The sequence below is a fragment of the Polyodon spathula genome, chromosome 3, assembly GCF_017654505.1.
Source record: "Polyodon spathula isolate WHYD16114869_AA chromosome 3, ASM1765450v1, whole genome shotgun sequence".
Classification (NCBI taxonomy): Eukaryota; Metazoa; Chordata; class Actinopteri; order Acipenseriformes; family Polyodontidae; genus Polyodon; species Polyodon spathula.
This window is the reverse complement of record NC_054536.1, coordinates 82,749,902-82,771,184: the sequence shown is the minus strand read 5'-3', so window position 1 is coordinate 82,771,184 and position 21,283 is coordinate 82,749,902. Positions and strand designations below refer to the sequence as shown.

At 38.4% G+C, this 21,283-nt stretch overlaps 1 protein-coding gene across 3 annotated transcripts in view; it reads left to right on the top strand.

Annotated features, from left to right (window-relative positions):
* Positions 1-21,283, top strand: part of LOC121313499 (laminin subunit alpha-3-like) — a 150,651-nt gene that overhangs the window by 54,897 nt on the left and 74,471 nt on the right. For all 3 annotated transcript variants that reach the window (XM_041246133.1, XM_041246132.1, XM_041246134.1), the window contains exons 3-11: positions 2,923-3,040; positions 10,188-10,306; positions 10,832-11,002; positions 12,797-12,894; positions 14,916-15,031; positions 17,468-17,586; positions 18,245-18,335; positions 18,494-18,625; positions 21,200-21,250. In XM_041246133.1, the coding sequence (XP_041102067.1) occupies positions 2,923-3,040; positions 10,188-10,306; positions 10,832-11,002; positions 12,797-12,894; positions 14,916-15,031; positions 17,468-17,586; positions 18,245-18,335; positions 18,494-18,625; positions 21,200-21,250 (1,015 nt within the window). The remainder of the gene's footprint in view (positions 1-2,922; positions 3,041-10,187; positions 10,307-10,831; positions 11,003-12,796; positions 12,895-14,915; positions 15,032-17,467; positions 17,587-18,244; positions 18,336-18,493; positions 18,626-21,199; positions 21,251-21,283) is intronic.

Here is a 21,283-nt window from a genome sequence, read left to right as displayed (position 1 = left end):
TACCAACCAACAACACACTGATGTGCTCAACACAAAACACTACTATGAATATCCCATCAGTAGGTTTATGCCTTTTGCATTTTCAGTGTTACACTGTAGCCGGTTGTAAAAAATTGTCACAGTAATGTATACCTACTCAAATATATATAAATAAACACACACAAATGCAGTACAGTAACAAAAACATTGTCATTTATTTCCAAAATGCAGTATTTTTGAACACTTGTGTTTTGTATGTAACACTTTCCATACCCAACAGGAGAAAACCATGAAAAACATTCAGTAAGATAAAGGGTTTTCTGTACAAAAATAAAAAATGAAAGTGGCTCATTCTTTCAGAACTCTAAACACAAAAAGACAAAAACACATGCAAAATGTAAGACAAAAGAAATTAGACTGCATCCCACCTCCTATTTTGGTCTGGCCACAGCACCTCATCTACATCACAAGCGATGTTGTCCCTGGCTAAACAGTGGGGAAAGAATCTTCTGGAGTGACGGATCCAGCCGCCGAAAGCCCCTGCATCAACTTCACCACATGCTTCCTCCATTGCCTGGAGAAGAGGCATGCATGGGAGGGGATGGCGGTCATACACCTTCCATCGCCATGCCAAAAAAAACTCTTCAATTGGGTTTAGGAATGGGGAATATGGTGGGAGGTATAGAACAATAAATTGTGGGTGGTTGATGAACCAGTTGCGGACCAGAGCAGCCCGGTGGAAACTGACGTTGTCCCAGATGACAACATACCTGGGCTGCTCTGGTCCACCCCTCTGTTCGGCTGGAATGAGGATGCCATGTAGTGTGTCCAGGAATGTGATGAGAAGGGCGGTGTTGTAGGGACCAAGATTGGCATGGTGATGGAGGACGCCTTGCTGGCTAACGGCTGCGCACATGGTGATATTCCCTCCACGCTGTCCAGGGACATTCACAATGGCACGGTGGCCAATAATGTTCCGTCCCCGTCCCCTTCTTTTGGCTAGGTTGAAGCCAGCCTCGTCAATGTAAATATAAACGTGCTGAATTGCAGCGGCATCCAGCTCCAAGACTCTCTGAAACAGACAAGACAATATGTGAAATAGACCTAGAGCAGTCAATATGGTGAGGCACAATACACTGGATTACAGTACTGTAATGTGTCTATACAGTGCTGATATGATAGTAAATTCACAGTATAGTACTTACTTGCACATATTCATAGCGATGTTCTTTAACCCTTTCTGAGTTTCGCTCAAATGGCACCTTGTAGACCTGTTTTATCTGGATTCGGTTGCGCTGTAATACACGGTCCAATGTAGACAAGCCCACCTGGTGAATGTTATTAAATATTGTGTTGTCTGCAATTACGTGGTTCTGGATTTCTCGTAGTCGAATGGTATTGTTTGCCACCACCATGTTCACAATAGCGGTCTCCTGTTCTGGTGTGAACAGCCGGTGTCTTCCACCATGGCCTGGCCGTCTCTCAGTTCTGCAGAAGATCCACAAATATGACATGATTGGTTACAGTAAGCTAAAATAATCTATTTTCTTTCAATATGAAATGACATTACTGTAACATTGACCAACAATCACTGAGTAACATAGGCCTACTGATATGTCAGACTGCAGTATACTACAGTATACATACATAAAGAGCATAGTGTAGATGGTAGGTAACTTACCAGTTCTCATTTCTGAATGTACGGATGATAGATGCAACCGTGTAGCGGCTCAGGTTGGGCTGAACTCTCTGCCCAGCCTTCCTCATACTCAATCCATGGTTGAGCACATGGTCAACTAATGTGGCCCTGATCTCATCTGAGACAACTCTCCTTCCTCGTCCTCCTCTTCCTCCTCTTACTGTCACTCCTTGACCTCTAGCTCTTGCTTCACCATTGACTTCCATTTTCCTCCAAAACAGGAGAGCTCATCTGTGGCCTTTTCTAGTGCTAAAGCTCTGATTTCTAAGTGAACAATTCAGCAACTAGTGTTTACACCTGTGAGGAGTGGGTGTTGCCAATTGGTGTATAGAGCTTGGCATTGTGATTGGCATTGCTTTCCAAAGGGACTATAGAGACTTTAATTTTGAATGTTGTGCCTAATGTAGAGAACTGTGTGTAGTGTTTTGCAAAAAGTGTGATATAGAATTGGAAACTGTGTGTAAAGCAGGAATTGTGCTTGCAAGTTTGCAGATTTGGTTTAGGTATTTGGTACATGAGTTTCAGGTTTCGGTGATTGCGTTTCAAGTTCCAATTTTAGTGTGTAAACAATTGGGAAAAACTGTAATACAGATATCATAAGACACAGACTTACCTCTCGATTACAGATCTTGCTCTTTAGTTGAATGGTATGACATTCGTCTTTGAACCTGAAGGAAGTGAAAGAGCGAGCCTCCTGGCTTCCCTTAACAGATACTCAGCACTTGAGGATCGCACTTCCTAACTGCCTCCTCATCGCTCCCTCACAGGTGCTTTAATGTCTGACAGACCCAACCCTGTGTCAATCAGTGCCATTGACACAACAAGGCAGCTCTGCCACAGACATAATTACAGCTGGAAGCTCCCTGTTACCTCCGTGGCCCTTAAAATTACCTGCAGAGGAGTGGGCAACTCCCCAAATCCTCCAAGACCTGCCTATTTATTAACAAGTGACTATAACAAAATGAGGGCTTCTCCCCAGCCATCCAACACTTTGCTACTCCTCCAGCCTGTGATATAGAGAATTATTTGTAAAAATAGAAAAACTGACTACTGAACATACTGAACGTTTTGTATCTGGCTAACAAATTTAGTGTTTTAATGGACAATCCAGTTGGTCTTTTTATATGTTTATCTTTTTAACATGTGAGTTGTTCCTTCCCAGTTCTCTTGAATACAAGCTAGACTGCAGAAGTAGATCCAAGTGCTACTATTTCATACTCATGTTTATGTGTTCTTACTTCCAGCTCTTCCATGTGGCATATGTCCTTATCAAATTTGCTAATTCTCCTCGTCCAGACCTTTGGGTTCTTGAAAGGTCGGTAGATTTTGGGAGGACCTACACCCCTTGGCAGTACTTTGCACGTAAGTACAGTATTATTAATCTGTTTTTGTACACACCATAACACCTGTGTGTTTCTTGCAGTCTACCTTAAATTTTAAACATGTGGCTCTTAGACAGTTCCAAATCGCTGATGGGTCATGGTCTCTGTCATGTGAGCTTTTGACAAGATAATGTTCACCCATACAGCAGCTTGCAAGTTTCAGTAGGCCATTTTTCCCTTTGGAAGACGTAAATAACTTAAATCTCTTAACTTAAGATTTTTTCCAATATTGTTTTTTTCCCTATCCCTTGCAACTGAACCTTTAACTTTAATTTCTTGTAGTTTAAATACGTGCTGAAATTATATAGTATAATACATTTATATGCAAGCGACAAGACTAAAAACTGCATACTTAGTGAGGACATTTCATATAAGTGAGTGCAGGTAAGGATAACTTTCTGGAAACATTTTTGAAAGCCATGAGGAAAATAAATCATACAACACAGATTTTGCCAAAAGCTTAAAGTGAATAAATGTTAAAAAAAAAAAGGTTTGAGGCAGTAACGTGAAATGCAGGCTGTTGTTTTATATTAGAATCTGTTATTTCTGCTTGTAGCTACTGTATGATTTTAATGACCTTATCAGTCACAATCATTGTGATATTTAATTAGCTCTGTACAATTGCTGTTATTGCAAAAAATGCACCTCTGGCAAAAGCTCAAACGTTGAATCTGTACTTTTCTTTTATGATGTACTGCCTTGGACCAAATTTATATATGAAATGCACAGGAATGTGGAAGTCTTCTGAATCCTTACCAATGTTTGATGATATGTTAGGATTTATGTGCCACTTTATTTATAAAACATACTGTAGCTGCTTGTCAAAACATCTCATTGCTTGAAGGCACAGATTTTAGATTTTCACCACTTGTGGGATAACCCAACTCAGGCTGCTTGCACAGCTTTGGCTCAATCATTGATAATATCAAAACAATCGATTAATGTTCAATCCATCATTGTTCCAACCCCAACTACTACCATGCTACCTCATGTCTTGGCAATAATAGTAATAATACCAGTATCACCTGGTTTTCCATGGTTAAAGATGTATATTCTTCAAAACAGACAGGAAAAATATATTCCTGATACGGAAGGAATTTGCTTGCCATCTGTATCGTGCTTTTTTTTTTTTTTTTTTTTGGCATGAGGTGTATGTATATTTGTTTCAATTTATTGAAAACAACTGCTTCAACAGAATAAGAGGAGTAGTAACAATGCCAAAATGTACAGCTGTCCTCCAGTCCTGACCAAAGTTGCCTGACTGTAGACTGATATAGGACAGCTCAGTTGTTTGCTGAAGTATGTGACATGGACTAGCTATCTCCATGCAACGTATTTAGAATGGCTGTACATTAATTTGGACTCTTGATACTCAGGGGGATGTGTGGAACACCATATCATTTGCTAGTTTGCAAGTAATAATAAAGCATCCATGTGAACGATTGTTTCAGCCTTATTAAAGGAAAACTGTATCTGATGTTTTCTTCATAATTTCTAGAATAGTATAGTATTAATAATCATACCTAGACAAAAAGTAATTTTATCAAAGTTATTCCTTAAACTGCATATCCATTCACTGAATAGGTCTCAGATGTGCACTTTTGAAAGAAACACATACGATAGCAAACGTGTTTTCATTTTAAAACATGATATCTGGTACTACAGTTGGTTAAATAAATCTCCGCTTGAAGCCATGCTTTGTGACTGCCTAGCACTTCTTGTTGTTATTTCCTCTGATGGGTGAACTTGCCACAAATCCTTCACTGGCTTCTTTTCTGTCAATAGCCAATAAACTGCTTCCCCTACTGACTGACATCCTTCCAGCCAGTAACGTGCTTTGTCCCAGGAGAATTTGTTGATGTGAAACGACTAAGGAATTAAACAGTAAACTTCAGACAAAATGAGAACTTCCTTTTACCCAGTATAGTACCAGATGTCTGTTTTAAAATGAAAATACATTTTAGCTATAACATGTTTTTCTTGAAAAAAGACCTATGTAGCAAATGGAAGTGCAATATTTTATAGAATTATTTTGTTGTCTACGATTACAAGGTAACAAGCAGTCAGTTGAGAATACAGTTTTATTCAAATGGCTACTCTTCAGTTTTGTGCTTCTCCAAAAACGAATTTTAATAGGAAATATTAGTTCAGGTTAGGAAACCTAATACAGGCTGTGAGTATAAACTATTATTTTAGACTGTGAATTGCACTGCTGACTTTGATAGTGAAGACACCTTTGCACAGTTTGCTTTTTGCTTTTGAACAGTTGCTATTTTTATTGTTTGCCTTGATTGTTTCCTGTCCTCTTCTCAGCTGTACATGGATAGGAACTGGGCTGACACCACTAGAACTCATTCCACACACATAGGTTCCTCAACAGCCACCAGATCAAAAAAGACTTTTAAATGGCAACTTAGCAATGAAAGCCTTAATATCCTATTAACATTGCTCAACTGGCCTCTTTCTGAATCTGCAGTGCAATTTTTGGGAAATGAAATAGGCGTGGTTGATCTGAATGAAAAGAAGCCCTGTGCATTTGTCACGTCTTGTAAGACTTTATGAAGCGGGGCATCTATTCTGAATTTTTTAATGGCTGGACAAGTAAATTGAAGGAAGATAAAAATGGTTCTTTCATTATTTCTGATGAGAAATGTGAACAGAGCATCAAACAGACTGCTACTCTATATATAACCACAGCTGCTCAGTCAAATGCAAGTGATGGGCTGCGGAGCTAATACATTCTGCATTATGTTGAAGAATAAGAGATCCTTTGTGGTGAAAAATAATTTCTTCCTATTATTACAGTGTGACAATCTCTTCTTATTTTGGTCAAATGTGACCTTTGTACTGTGAATCATTTTTTATTCTGAAACTGAAATATGTGGGCTCGGCAGATGGCACTAAAAACAGCATTCAATGTTAGATGAAGTTGTATTTTTACTGCTAAAAGTATTTGTGTTGCTTTAGAATACAACACATGAATGAATTTTGTCAAAATGGCCTCTCCCCGGTCCATTAGTATGATTTGTGTAGAAATGGAAAAGAAATGGGGGAGTGAGTATAGTATGTGCAAAGTGCCGACAAGGAGCAACTCCTCCTACGTTAGAAGCTCCATCACTGATCTAAAAACAGAACTATTAGATCAGCAAGGTGCATCTATAAAATGCATCCTGTGTGGTGTTAGAAAGTGGTACATCGTCACAATGTGGTACGAGTATCAAAACTTCACTCGTGTAATGTTAGAAAGTGGTACGCTGTCACATTGAAAGTGGTACACTGTCAGAGTTTGGTACTGGTGCAATCAATTGTGATCTGATGGGTGTTTTCCTGTTGTCAAACACAGGTACATTTACCATTAATGATACATAATTTTTTTCCGCAAACTTAAACTAGAAAAAGACAATCAATTTATCTAAAGAAAAAAAAAACAATTCACAACGAAGTAAAAAAATGTACAAGACCCAATGTATTGCATGTGATAAATATTGGCATACTGTTTTCTTAATGGTAAAATATGATTAATTTCAATTAAAAAATATGTAAAAGACTAAGGTGACCAAAGTGTTGAGTCCTTAAACTAGAACAGTATGGCATATTGTGAATAACTTCCAACAGGGAAGCTCTGGGTTCTTACTTTCATTTTGGCAATGTTTGATCTAATATTATATAGAAAGTGAATACATAGAATCCTGGTGATATTCAGAGTGGAATCTTTTAATACATTGTGAATAAATTATCTTGTTGTCTGTAATTTAATTTCTACACAACAAGTATAGTTATTAAATTACACAGTAGCAATTCAGTAATATCAAGTTCCAATATTTTATTTTATTGCTGATTACTGCTGCAAAGAAAGATTACCTAAGAAACGGCATCTTCTCTCTCTGAATTCCATGTTCCATCTTTCTCTCTCTTTTTCTATCTCTATGGTATCCTCCAGAATCTCCAAACCAGGCCCTTCCTGTATGAAAACATTACATATCTCAATATTTATATGTATTAAATGGTTATTTCATAGAATCTGTTTTTTTCAAAATATTTTATTTCTTGCCGTTTAATAGGACATGGTATTTGTTCTGTATATTTTTTTCAATTGCAGTTTTTGTTTGGATCATTAGTGTGATGTGATTAATAGATACTAGGATTTTATTCAGCCACTTTCTACTATTAAACTATTACTATTAAAGGTGATGAAATGTGTTATATATCCTATCTTGCAATAAATAAAGTCCACTGATCAGCTTTTCTGAGTTTTGTTTAGAAGCTGCCCTGATTACAGAAACGGGAATTTCCTTCTGAAGTTATTAAGTTTGGAAAACTTAGGCAAACCCTTTAAATTTCTCTGAAGAGTTGTATTTCCAAATCCCCCCTTTAACATGCTGTAAGCTGACAGGCATCACTTAAAACAGAAAGGAACCTGTTAAAAACTTGTTACTTGCATGATGACTTGTTAATTGCATTTCCTGCCTATTGCATAAAATGTGTTAATTGCATTTCCTGCCTATTCCAGTTTTTGGTACCAATCAATGATCATCTTCTGACAATTTAAATTAATTACGCATTTTACGAAGGGAAATTTGTTTGCTGATCTTTGCTGGAGTTTTGAGTCATCGGTATAGGCTGAGACATGGATCAAGTGGTAACACGATTAAGTCATATTCCTTTTCCGATCAAATTAAATGTTGTCACTTCTTTAATTATGAAAAGAATACTATTTAGTATTCCTCAATATAAGCATAAGCATTAGTAAAATGCGCAGAGTTTTCAGATTATCAGGAGACGCTTTCTCATTATCATCGATTGGTACTAAAAAACTGCCTAGACAAGGCCGGACATGTCATCATACAGTTAACACGTTTTTAACAGGTTCCTTTCTGTTTTAAGTGATACCTGTCGGCTTAAAACATGTTCAAAAGGAAATATGGAAATAAAACTATCTGGAGAAACTTAGGCCCTGTCCACGCTATGCCTTTAAACCATATTAGTTGCCTTTAAACCGGCTTAAAAGTGCTAGATATGGTTTGCATGCACATTACACAGCGTTTAACATCATTCTAAGTTAGATCGCATCAGGTAGTGTGGTTTGTCAGAAGTGTGGACGCTGTAATACCAAACTACATTTTTTGTGTATCCTCTAATATCCCAAAATGCTTTCTGATGTTTGGCGAAATACTCACGTAATTAAGGGGACCAGAATTAGGCTTAGGCAAGAGATGATGGTAAAAACAAAGCTTGTTTTGTAATTAACAGCTTTTTTTTCTGTGTTTAATTATAAAAACAGAATCAGCTCAATTTGTTTAAAGGGACATCATCTGATTAAAAGTAAAACCCCAAAACTTCAAGCCCTACTTCTTAAAGGGTATCTGTGGTGAACTGAAAGTGAATATATCCAATAAAAGCGATCTGCACGGATGTGCCCTATAGTTCGAGACCAGGCTATGCTGACCGTGACCGGGAGTTCCAAGGGGGTGGCGCTCAATTGGCCGAGCGCTGCCCGAAGGGAGGGAAGGCTGGGTCGGCCAGGGTGTCCTCAGATCACCGCGCACAGCGACCCCTGTAAGCTGCCCAGGGCTGCGTTGTCCTCTGACGCTGTACCTCTGAGATGGCTGTATGGTTAGTCTGCAGTGTGTAAAGAAGAGGTCTGCTGACGGCACATGCTTCAGAGGACAGCGTGTGTTCGTCTTCGACACTCCTGAGTCAATGCAGGGTTATGCGGTGAGCTTAGCCTAAAAATAATTGGACACTACTAAATTGGGGAGAAAAAAAAATAATAATTGGCGACCATTAAATTTATAAAAAAAAAAAAAGAATATAGACATTTCAATAGAAAATATGTTTCCAAATCCTTTTACAGCCCCTCCTATTGTTGTGATTGTCTATTTAGATGCACAAAGTGTTCAAACCATGACAGGCATCAGTGCACTACATTGTAAACATGGCATGGTGATGTGACGTGATTTCCGCTGAAATACTCGAAGCAAAGTTGTTTGCACTCCAATATACAAATATCATCGAAAGAGAATAGTTCCAGCACAGTACAATAGTACCTGTATGAGCAGTTATTGTTAGACAACAGTAGTCTAACCTCTTCAGAGTGGTGGTTCAGACGAGGATAGCCACCAGTTCATTTTAGCAACTGTCAGTGGATAAACCCGCCCGCAGTTCTCTGTGATTTGACTGGTTGCAGATATGAACATTGACTTTTCAGTAATTCTCCAGATTTGCACGATGAAATGTAAGCCCTAACTTATATGTTTTTATTTATTGTACTTTATTTTTACAGTGGGGTTTATAATGCAATTTGGAAATGTGTGTCTCCAAGGCTTCTTGGAGAGGGACTCAGGGCTCAAAATGTGTCTTCAGGAATAGACTGGCAAGTGACATTGAGTCTCCTCCTTGTCATAAGAGTTGAGGGACCTCATTGGAATGAGTTTGATTACACTGTGTAACAAAAAACATTTTTTTTTTTTGTTCCTGGGTAGTAAGTGTTATTTCCTAATTGCTTATGCCTCAAAAGTATAGAAAATGGCTGTTATTCCCCACAAACTTTGCTTTTGTGACCAGGACAGTGATATTTCAAAATATCACTATTTCCAATGGGAAAATGGGCAAATGTGTGTCTTTTCATTCACATAAAGTAATAATGTATTTATACTAAAGTAATACAAAGATGACTACAAAAGATTTAGAAGTGAGTAGTTTTTTGAGATTTACAATTATACTGTAAATACTCTCTATGCTTTTTCCCTGATTGACATTTGTGTATACAGTTTCATTGGCCCTTGTGTTATTTGTTCTGAAGTCGTGTACTGAAGTATTTCTTAATACAAGATTTACAACAGGATTACCAGAGATAAGGAAGTGACACTTTTCCTGGAACTTTCTATGAGAGATAAATGATTCTTCAATTTGTCCCTTGCTTTTTCCCTGATTGACATTTGTGTATACAGTTTCATTGGCCCTTGTGTTATTTGTTCTGAAGTCGTGTACTGAAGTATTTCTTAATACAACACCAGAGATAAGGAAGTGACACTTTTCCTGGCTCTGAGTAAATCCTGACTATTGACCTGGAAGTGACACTTTTCCTGGAACTTTCTATGAGAGATAAAAATGCTTTTTTATCACAGATTCTAAAAGAGATTGCATTGAAACTTTTGGAAAGGATCCCAAACATCGTGTTGTAAAAGATGATGACCAAATCTGTACGACCGAATATTCCCGAATAGTGCCTTTGGAAAATGGGGAGGTAAGACTGCTTGATTAGCTGCTGACAAATAAGACTACATTTAACACCTGCCATGAACATACAAGCTAATTTTCATTGAGATATTCATGCACATGTTTAAAGATATCAGTATTTTGACAAAAGCAAATAAAACCAAAAAGTACAATGTACCGGTTCTTGAAATACTGGAAGTGGTATTGTATTGGAAGACACATAGATTGAGAAGATTGTTAATTAAAAAGACACGTCATTTTAATGTTGTCTTAAAACAGTGGGCTAAGTAAAGGGCCGGGTTTAAGTTCATGTAATATTGTGTAACTAAAGTAGTTTACAAACCTGCATGCTGGAGTCCTTAGTTTGAATTGTAAACTTCTGAAAACGAATAGATTTTCGACACTATCAAAAAAGGTGCAGTCATTTTACTGAAACAGAAACGTGTGGTTCCTGGCTTTCTTTTTTGGTGTGTGGGGGGAAACGACTCTACAACTCAAAACAAGGCAGCAGTTTAGATGTTTTCTTTTTTCTTTCATCTGCTTTTTTCATTAGATTGTTGTGTCTCTGGTGAACGGTCGCCCGGGAGCCAAGAACTTTTCATATTCTCCTGTCCTGAGAGACTTCACCAAGGCCACAAACATTCGCCTGCGATTCCTCAGAACAAACACCCTCCTGGGACACCTGATATCAAAAGAACAGCGTGACCCCACAGTCACAAGAAGGGTGAGTACAACACTCTGAAAGATGTTTATTACTTCACACAATATAAGTAGTCCTATGTCTCTTGAACCTTAGAAGCCATTTGTTTGCATTTTAAATTACAATTGTTGTCCTTTACTTACTGCATAAATTTTTTTTTTCTAAAATTTGAAATCGCCAATCTTTTTTTTTTTTTTTACCCCATTTTCTCTCCAATTTGAAATGCCCAGATCTTTTTTTAAGCCTGGTTCACCGCTGCAACCCCCACGCTGACTCGGGAGAGATGAGCACACACGTCCTCTGAAACGTGTGCTGTCGGACGTCCGATTTTTTTTACTCTGCAGGCCCACCATGCAGCTACCTTCAGAGCTACAGCGTCGAAGGACCACGCAGCTCTGGGCCGCTTGTAGGCAGGCCTGCAGGCACCTGACCAGTGTACAGGGGTTGCTGGTGCGCGGTGAGTCGAGGACACTATGGCCGACCTGAGCCCTCCCCACCCTGGTCGGCGCTCGGCCAGTTGTGTGCTGCGCCCTGGAACTCCCATCCACTGTCGGCAGTGGAATAGCCAGGACCCGAACCGGCGATTTCCAGGTTATAGGGGAGTGCCTTCACTGGATGCATCACTTGGGAGCCCCCCTAAAAAAAAAATTAAAGATGAAATAGAAGGCATGTTAACTTTGGCTGTGTCACGTGAAATGTAGTACTTTGCTGGAAGCATTCTGAAATATTTGGTTGGCAAAATGCCAGAGTGCAAACAACAAAAAAGATTGCAGTGATTTAAAACACACAGGTATTGGCTGACAAATAATGAAATAGTTAGCTGCTTTGTCACACCAGTTAGCTTTTTGACATTGTCTAGCAGTCTGATTCTACAGATTCATTTCACTCTTCTCATGTGACAATGAGGGATTCCATATCAGAGCTTGATCCATATTCTGTCTGGTGTCCAGAAGTATGCTTGTTAAAGGTGTTTAGACAAATAGCCATCAAACCTCAGTTGGCCTTTCCAGGCTCTCGGGGCCATTTGTGACAACAGACCTCATGAATATCAGCCATCAAGCGTTTACCAATGCAACATATTTTGAAAGCCAGGCTGCTCTGGCATGTGTACAAACAAGTGAGTTCTCCAATGACTTAGTAATATGAGTAGTTGCTATACCACCATTCAAATATTTCCCAAATACAGAATATCACAGTTTTTAGTTTAACATGGCAGTCTTTCAATGCAGAGCAATGGTGTTAACTGTTCTGTCCTGTTTACATTTCAATACCGGTCAAAATTCAGGTCTGGATGAATCTCAACCATCTCAGAACAGGGCTATGAGATGCTGCTTCTTAGTGTTTCTATACTGTAAAAATGTCAATGGCTTTTTTACCATTTGTTTTTTTATTTCATTCATTGTGTGCAGACCCCGATATGTTGTCTTGAATATCTTCTTGTACATTCCTAGCTGTTTGGTTGGCAGCCTTCCAGAAAGCAGCCTGCACCCAACCATGAATAACAGGGAGGGCCTTCAAACTTTTATCTGTAAATCTAAAAATAAAACCTTCTATTACATCACTGCCTGTACAAGAAATGCAATTATACTAAAACCACGGTGCTTGCTTCATTCTTCTGTGATTTTATAATGCTTTTTTATATCCCATTCGTCTTTATTTATTGCTTGTACCTGTGCTTTTCTTTAGTAAAAGCATACAAGTATTTCCATAATTAACCTTACATATGACTAGTATATATATATTAACTGTACAATACTTCACTGTTTATGTTTGTTCTTTGTGGCACATTTGCTTTACTCTTTATCTTTGTTCTGACAGTATTATTACAGCATAAAGGATATAAGCGTGGGTGGGCGTTGTGTTTGCCATGGACATGCACAGGTGTGTGATGCGAGGAATTCCGAAAATCGCTATCAGTAAGTAATAGTTTGGTCTGTTTTGTAATGCTGCTGCCCTAGGGGTTTCTAAACGTCAGTTTATATTGCATTTATCCATGAGGATATTTCTATTTAAAAAAATACAATTCTGTTTTGACATGTTTTTAAGCCTTGTTGCTTTTATCACTGATAGTGAATGGCACAGTGTATCTGAAATGAGACTACTAAAAAAACAAATTCAGCCAATTGCTCTCCTTCCATAGACATTATAAAGGATAAGTATACTGGTGGGGGTTACTCAACACATAGATCAATTGCAAATGTGAACTGTTATTCTCTTTGGAGATAGTTGACTAATTAGCATGTTTAAAAATCTAAACCTTTAATCCAGATAGTGTATATACATTTCAAAGATTAAGAAAGATTTCAGTTTTCTGAAATAACGTTTTGGGGTGCAGTCCTTTATAAAAAAAAGAAAATATTTTTTCTCTCGGGTTTTCACAACAATGGAAGTACTCACAACATGAGATGCATTCTCATTCTCTCATTAATGGTTAGTCAAAACAGTCATTTTGAAATGTGTCTAGGTTTTGGAAAAGCTACGAGATAATTATTTTCCCACATTTTTTTTACCTTAATGAGGAAATGTGTGTCCTGGCTTTCCCCAATAAGTCGTTATAGAAACAGAACATCTTGATAATCCAGCATATGATAACAGCTGGTGTTTAATAAACTTTAATTTAGGAATTCTAAAATAGGAACTCTTAGTAAATTAAGCGTCCACAGTTAGGGGTTGTTTGGCTTGGATGAATGCTCTATGTCCAGTGCCAGCACAATAATAATTGTGAATAATGATTGCTTTAACAATGCCTTAGGGGGTTTGTTGGGCACCTTTGCTCTGCGCTAGGCTTCTTGTAGAATTTATTTGTAGTAAGTAAAAATCCAAAATGGCTGAACAGATTACCTTCAAACTCAAGTGTGTGACTGCCATACATATAAAGGTGTGTTGATTTGGGTGGGTTAAATGAAAAAAAAGAAAAAACAAAACACCCATTTGAAAGTTTCCCCATTTGAATTTAATTACGATCCTGCAGACCGAATTGGTACAAAAAAGGCATCTCCTTAAAATTGTAGTAATATTTCCACTTCGTAAAATAATGTTAATTATCCACCTGCTTGAGTCTACCTGACAGGGATCTCCTAGAGAGTCCTGTCTGTCTTTGTCGCACATTTTTTACCTACATCTTGATATATTTGGACATTCTTTGGGCATTGCTTGTGTTTCCATGAGTGCCGCAACAAAAAAATCACAGAAGAATTTCTAATCCAAAAATATTCTTAAGTGCATAATGTTGTGTGACAGGGTAGCGTCAAAGCCCAGGCTGGCTATCGACTGGAAATAGACCCGGAGACAGAAAGCTGCAGTTTTAAAAAAATAACACAAAACACCGGAACGAACAAAACACAGCACGAGGGCCAAAATATAGGTTCAAACAAAAGAATAACACTTGTAAGCTGGGCATTAGCCTTCACTGCCAAGTTAAAACAGTGCACAGCACAAGCAGTCACCCCTTCACTCTGTACAATTTACACTACTGCATTCAGTAGTCAACAAAAATGCATCATACCATCCAAGTGTATATGAACCCATCTGTTCCGAAGATAATAAAATATTTCAAGTAAATCAGTCATTGCTAGAAAAAATAATTGCTAGCTACCATTTTTGTCAGTCGAATGTTCTGGTACAGTTAAACTCTATATGAGCTTAATCTGACCAATACTTGCGTACTTTTTAGTGTCAGTGCAGCAGTTGGCTATCGTTTTAGTTTTTGTAATGACCAAATATTTATGTATACGTGTATTTAACAGTGTTTGTTTTAACATGCTCTGGATTTTACATTTTCTCGGTTAAAAAAATAAACAGTAAAAAACAAAAAGTGCAGTAGTCCATGGGAAATCGCTAGAGGCTGAGGGCAGGAATCACTGTTGAACCCTGCAGTTCATTTTCAAATAACAAATAATAAAGCGTAGAAATAACTGTTGCTTTCTTTCCAATCCAGACTGCAGTGTGACTGCCAGCATAACACTTGTGGGGAATCTTGTGAACGATGCTGCCCAGGATACAACCAGAAACCATGGCAAGCAGCAACCACTGGAAGTGCCAACCAGTGCGAGCGTGAGTTTTGATGGGGGCTAGTGTCTTATAAACTCCTTGATATAGAACCTTATCACACCACTTCAGCATGTCACACCACTTCTTGAAATAAATCCATGACTACTACAATGAAAAAAAAGAAGAAGCCCCACTCATGGACAGTTTTGCATACTAAATGAATATTTTCAAAAGGTCGAGTTGCTTTTTGAGTTTGGTAATCTGAAATTTTCATTTAGAATTCTCATTATCTGAAAGGTTCAATATTTTCAAGCTGAGTATTGCCTTGTACTTACAGCAAAAACAACAAAAAAGCGTGGTTCTCAAAAAGGAAACTTTATAATGAGATGTCAACACGGGAGAAGATCTTCTTTGCGTTTGTTTTATTGTACTGTACTGTCTGTACTTGCATTTTAAATGTTGTAGCAGTGTGCTTTAAAGGGCCGTAAACAATAATAATAACTAATAAAGTACGCTGGGTTCTCAAGTTTATGTTTTTTTTTATGGCTTTATTATAAAGAGATAACAAAAACAAACATTTAGATCTTACAACTAATTATCTTGTAAAAAATATTACAGTGAGCAAGTTAATAGAAGGCATTAACTTCTTCAGGGGATTTAAATAATATTTACACAATATTGGGCATATCGTTCTCTTGCTTTTTTTGTTATTAATTGACTTGAGTGAAGATAATACAACAGGTGTACTAGGAAACATTGATAGTGGGGTTTAATTTTGTTAACATTTGTGTATATATAAAAAAAAAAAGTTAATATTCTGGTCGAGTCCCAGTAGGTAGTGATGTCTTACAGGGAAACATTTATACAGAAGTCTCAGTAAATATGCAGAATTGGTCTAATCTAATTTAGTCAAAGGCAAACTTTAGAGAGGTGTATACTATCGCTCCAGAAAACTGGAAAAAACATATACCAGTATACAAAATACAGTACCAGGGAAGGCCTCTTTATGTGGATGGTACAGAGAGCTGTTGTGGAGACAGGCACATAACACAGAATACCTTTCATTAATATGGGTCTGGTAGCAGGAACCAGCATGGCCTTGACCAGACTGCTCCAATAATGAATGTGTATATTTTTCTCTGAATCTCCTTTTACCTGGCTTGGAGCTTGCTTTGAGCTGGAATGGAGCTCTCAAGGGCCTGCATCTAACACCTTTCCTCATTGAAAGATCTATTGTCATATAATTTAAATATAATGAGGAAGGTTGTGCAATGTAGGTATTACAGCAAACTCCAAGTTGGGTAAAGAGGCATTTAAAGAAAAAAATTAAAAAATTGGAACAAACCAGAGCTACTAAGAACACATTGCAAAAAATATTACAAGAAATGTAAAAAAACATTGATTTAAATTACCCTTGAAGCTTCTTGCTCCTTACAAATTACAATTATGAATACAGTTGAACATATCTGATCCTGTAAGATAGAATATGCTCTATTGACCGATGGTCCTCTGGCATGTGTCATTTACACATGCTGCAACCAGCTGAACGGTACTAATGGGAAGTGATCAATGCACATTTTCTTATGGGCCTACAAAAGTAAATTCAGCTCTTAGCAGAATAGAATGGATTCAGTTGCAGATAAAAAAAAAAAAAAGATGCGTTTGGGAATTCAGTTACACTTTTTACATGCTGTTACTTTACGTAAAATAAACTTTCCAGTTTAACCATGTTCAGTAAAAGAAAACAAGAAAGCAAGGGAGGGATTCATGCAATTACTACTGTATTTAGAAAGCCAGATTTCTTTTGCCAACCTCCAAAGGCAGTTTGTGTTAGTGTCCATGCTTTTTTTTTTTGGTGGAGGTGTTTTTTAAACACCATTTGTGTCTCGGGTTAACATGCACTTATGGTGAATACTTTGGCACGGACTGAGACAACACGGTAAGAAATGTTTTTGGAAAGCTGTTTTATAAATTGCCAATTACTGTATAACAGTGCTTTGTTTTGCATTCATTTTTTTGACGTTCTTTGCATAGTATACATGCAGTATACTATGTATAGTATAGATACATACATGACATTTTAAATTTATAATGCCCCAACATTAATAAAGCAAATGCAATTTAGTATAATAACTCCTTCTGAGATATGATATTTTTACACATTAAATGGACCCCAGGAACCAATTAAATCAGATGTGAAATGTTCTATTGTAGGGTCTGGATTAGCACTGTTAAAACTATACACAAAACTGTAAAATACAGCTGTCTTAAATCAGCTATAGAAAGAAAAATACACTGCCAAGGGAAGTAATAGTAAGGAGTTGTATTGTTACATTTTTTCACAAGGAGACAGTGCTTTCAAAATCATTAAGAAACAAGCCTTTTTCTTGTTTAAGTGATTGGCAAGTCAAAACTCGTCAGATAGTTGCAAAGTACCAACACAGATGGCATGTTCACGGTGGATTATATTGAATCAAGTTCTCTTTTCTGCTTTTCCAGCCTGTAACTGCCATTCGCATGCCAGTGAATGCTATTATAACCCTGAAGTTGATCGCAGGGGTGCAAGTTTGAACATAAACGGCAAGTACGAAGGTGGTGGAGTGTGCATCAACTGCCAGGTAAAGAGAGTTTAATTCAAGTCAAGACTAATACAATTCTATCCAACAGGGGTCAGATTTCCTGTAGGAAGTGTAAAGTAGATTTCTATTAAAAAGGGGGCTGTATGAAGGTGGTTATTTTCAGTGCATTATAATCAGAATACAAAGCCTTATTTATTGTAACTGTTAACAATATATTGAGTTTTCAGCAATAGTAAGGTTACAGTTTGCTATCAGTTTATTAATTTCAGACCAGGCAATACCAAAAGTGTGTGTGTGTGGCTGGTGGTGCCACTGAAAGTGCTTAACAACAATCTTCTCCATCCTCTAAAATGTTAAAGCAGCAGTCTTCATGAATTCAGCAAGTTGACTTGGCTTTTATATTCCGACCATACTTGTAACAGAAAATGGTGTTTTTTTAAATATCAGCTAATTCAGAATCTACCCTGGACTATTCTAGAGTGCAATATGCATATAATATGCATTTACTCTAGTGTAAAGTTTGCATTAGTTTTTGTAACATCAAGCTTGTAATGTTACAACTCTGTGAAAAGGTCGAATGGTACCACAGTGTCTATATTTTCTATAAGAGAATGTCTAGTTAATGTTCTATATCACTTTTAAGTCCTTAAAAAAAAAAAAAAAAACATTTTAAAACTGAAGCTTTAAACTTCTTCAGCACAACACGGCTGGCATTAATTGTGAGCGATGTACTCAAGGCTACTATCGTCCCTATGGAGTCCCCAAGGAATCACCTTATAGCTGCACCCGTAAGTACTGTGCCACTGTCTTAGTTTAAAGTTATAGATGATAAGAAACATTTAAATTAGTTGAAAACTTTTTAATCCACTTATTTTAAAATACATTTCAATGCATTGAACTGCATCCAGCAGATGACATTTCTTATGACATGAAGGTGTTGTTTTAGCTTGCAGATGTGATCCCCAGTACACTGACAGCTGTGAAGAAGGTTCGGGACGCTGCTACTGCAAACCAAATTTCAGTGGAGAAAACTGTGACCAATGTGCAGAAGGACACTCTGGGTTCCCTCAGTGTATCCGTAGGTATTTTAGGGGCTTGTTTAATTTATGTACTTCAGAAAATTAAGTCTCATCTTTTTTTCATTCTATTTTGGTAGCACTTTCGGGTTGTGTGTGTTTCCATTTTTTTTTTTTTTTGGGAGGGTATATTTAAATGAGTTTCAGTTTGACCTTGAGCGACTGCTCATATCGATCAGCTTTCTTCAACTGGGTTTCCACTAAGTTTTTACCATGTGGTAAAACACTGAAAGTGCAGCTTGAATGATTTAGCCACCAACAAAATGTAATAAAAAAAGCACAGGGGAAAAAAAAAAAACTGAGACATAGCGTTACACAAATACACATATATTTATTATAGACCTATTATACATGTTGTTGTTATTATTATTATTTATTATTATTATTATTATTATTAGTCATTTAGCAGACATTTTTATCCAGTGACAGACTAGGCGTGATCTGTGCTGCTGCTGCAGAGTCACACGTCTCATCCGAAGAATATACACACACGTGCATGTATATACATGTACAAGTTTTATACAGAACCGTAGTTTCAGCAAATCTGATCCTTGTAGTCTACTAATGGAGCTAAAATACCAGCACTTTAGGTTTATGATTTAAAAATGAACCAGTCACAATGTTTAGTACAGTAAGTTTTTAAAATATTGCCCTACTCGCTGCGTTTCCCACTACATATTACTGTTATAATAATAATAATAATAATAATAATAATATAATAATATTAACAATAATAATAATAATAATAATAATAATAATATAATAATAATAATAATAATAATATTACTAACAAGAAATATCTGAATCCTGCAGTGACAGTGCAAGGCTCTCGCCAGTAGAATGTGGTTATAATATTATGTTTTGTTCTTGTTATTACTGATGAACCAGTATATCAGTAGTCCACGTGGGGTCCTACTAATTATGACAAAGTACCACAAATATCCACAAAGTACCCCAGAGTTGCGCTTCTGCTGCGTAAGCCTTCTTTAAATGTGTTTCCGTAACCCTACTTTGAAAGTTCAGACACATAGGGTCCCTCGACAATCCACCCACCAGCAGGGCCTTAACCAAGGCTGCGATAGTGGAGTGAACTGGGGCGAATCCTTCCAGGCCCAGCTTCTCCGCACCTTCCAATGAAGCAAGTTGCGAGGCTTGCTTCAATATACTCTGCGCTGATGTGGGTCAATCCCAAGAGGAGCATACCTCCTCCATAAAATCAGGGAACGGTGGGAAGGGCTATGCTGTGGGAGCTACTGCCTGCGTCGGAAACACAGACCGGCGGGGCTCTATTGGTGTTGTCCAGGGGATCTGCAAGATATTTGCAGTGCGTTCCATTAATGCCGGCATGGAACTGGGCAATGGTGGCAATCTCCAGGGCAAACTCGGAGCTACGTTCCACCACAGTCAAAGGTGCCAGCTCCTCTCCTTCTCCTCTCCTTCCTCCATTCCTCCGTGGGGAAAGAGTCCTCATCCCAGGAGGCCTCTAAAGATAGCGTGTTCTCCTTCGCCATCAAGGGCTGTGGCTCCGGAGATCAAGGGGCCGAATCCTGTGCGGGCAGGTGCCGCAGGAGCTTGCTGCCTAGACAGTAGCTCGAGGAACTGAGCCATCTGCTCTTTGAGCTGTATGATATTCCTCGCCTGCTTTGAGCGCTTCACCCTTCTCACCTGTGGGGAGAGTGGACTGACTGAAAAGGTCTTGGCACAGGAGCCTGAGTGCAGAGAATCTCTTGTGAGGTGCTCTGTGAGAGCTGGAGGAGCAGGGATGGGCCCCGAGGGCTGCTGATGGCTCTGTTGTGGGAGACTGAGCGTCTAGCCCCATGGCCCTCCTGAGCCTATTGCAACATACCCTGGGCTGAAAGGCCGCGCACAAGTCACCGAAGTCCTCTCTGCCCATGGCCCCCATGGCATGTTGGACCCCCAGGCACCGCATGCAGAGCAGATGTTTGTTGCTGGGTAGTATATTCGCCTTACAGGATGTGCAGGTGTAGAATGGAATGCACCAATTGGCCAGCGTGCACCAGAGTGCTATGCTTACCGAGTTCCGTGGGCAATGCTTGCACTGGGCAACGTGTGCACCGTGCACCGAGTGCACTTGGCAACGCATGCACCGAGCATTGCGAACCGAGGTACCGAAGCACGAAGGGGGGGGGGGGGGACGCAGCGGAAGCAGCGGTGCAGACCCTAACCGCGTGCAGTTATACACCTGGTCAGTGTGCAGCATATACCAAGGGACACACAGGCCGAAGCCAGGGTGGGCAAATCTGTGGACGGAGTACAATGCAATAATACAATTACAACAATATTACAAGGGAGCACACTGCTGCTGTTGTTGATTTTTTGAAGGCCCGACACACAGAGGTTACATTAAAGCTCATTCCTAAAAATATTTCTTACAATGTAATTTAGCATTGCTTCGGGTTCTCGAAAGATTGGTACAAGACCAGTTTCAACATAATTACAATTTTAGAACAATTTAGACAACACCAGACCGTTCTGACCTTTAAAACCCTTCTGATAAGATAAGGTTAGCATGCATCATGATTTCAATTTTTGTGTTGTTTTTTTTTTTAAATCAGGAACTCCTGTATATCCACCAACCAAAGACCCTTCTGCAGAACATATAGTAGGTAAGAAAGCATACTGCCATATGTATGTAGTAT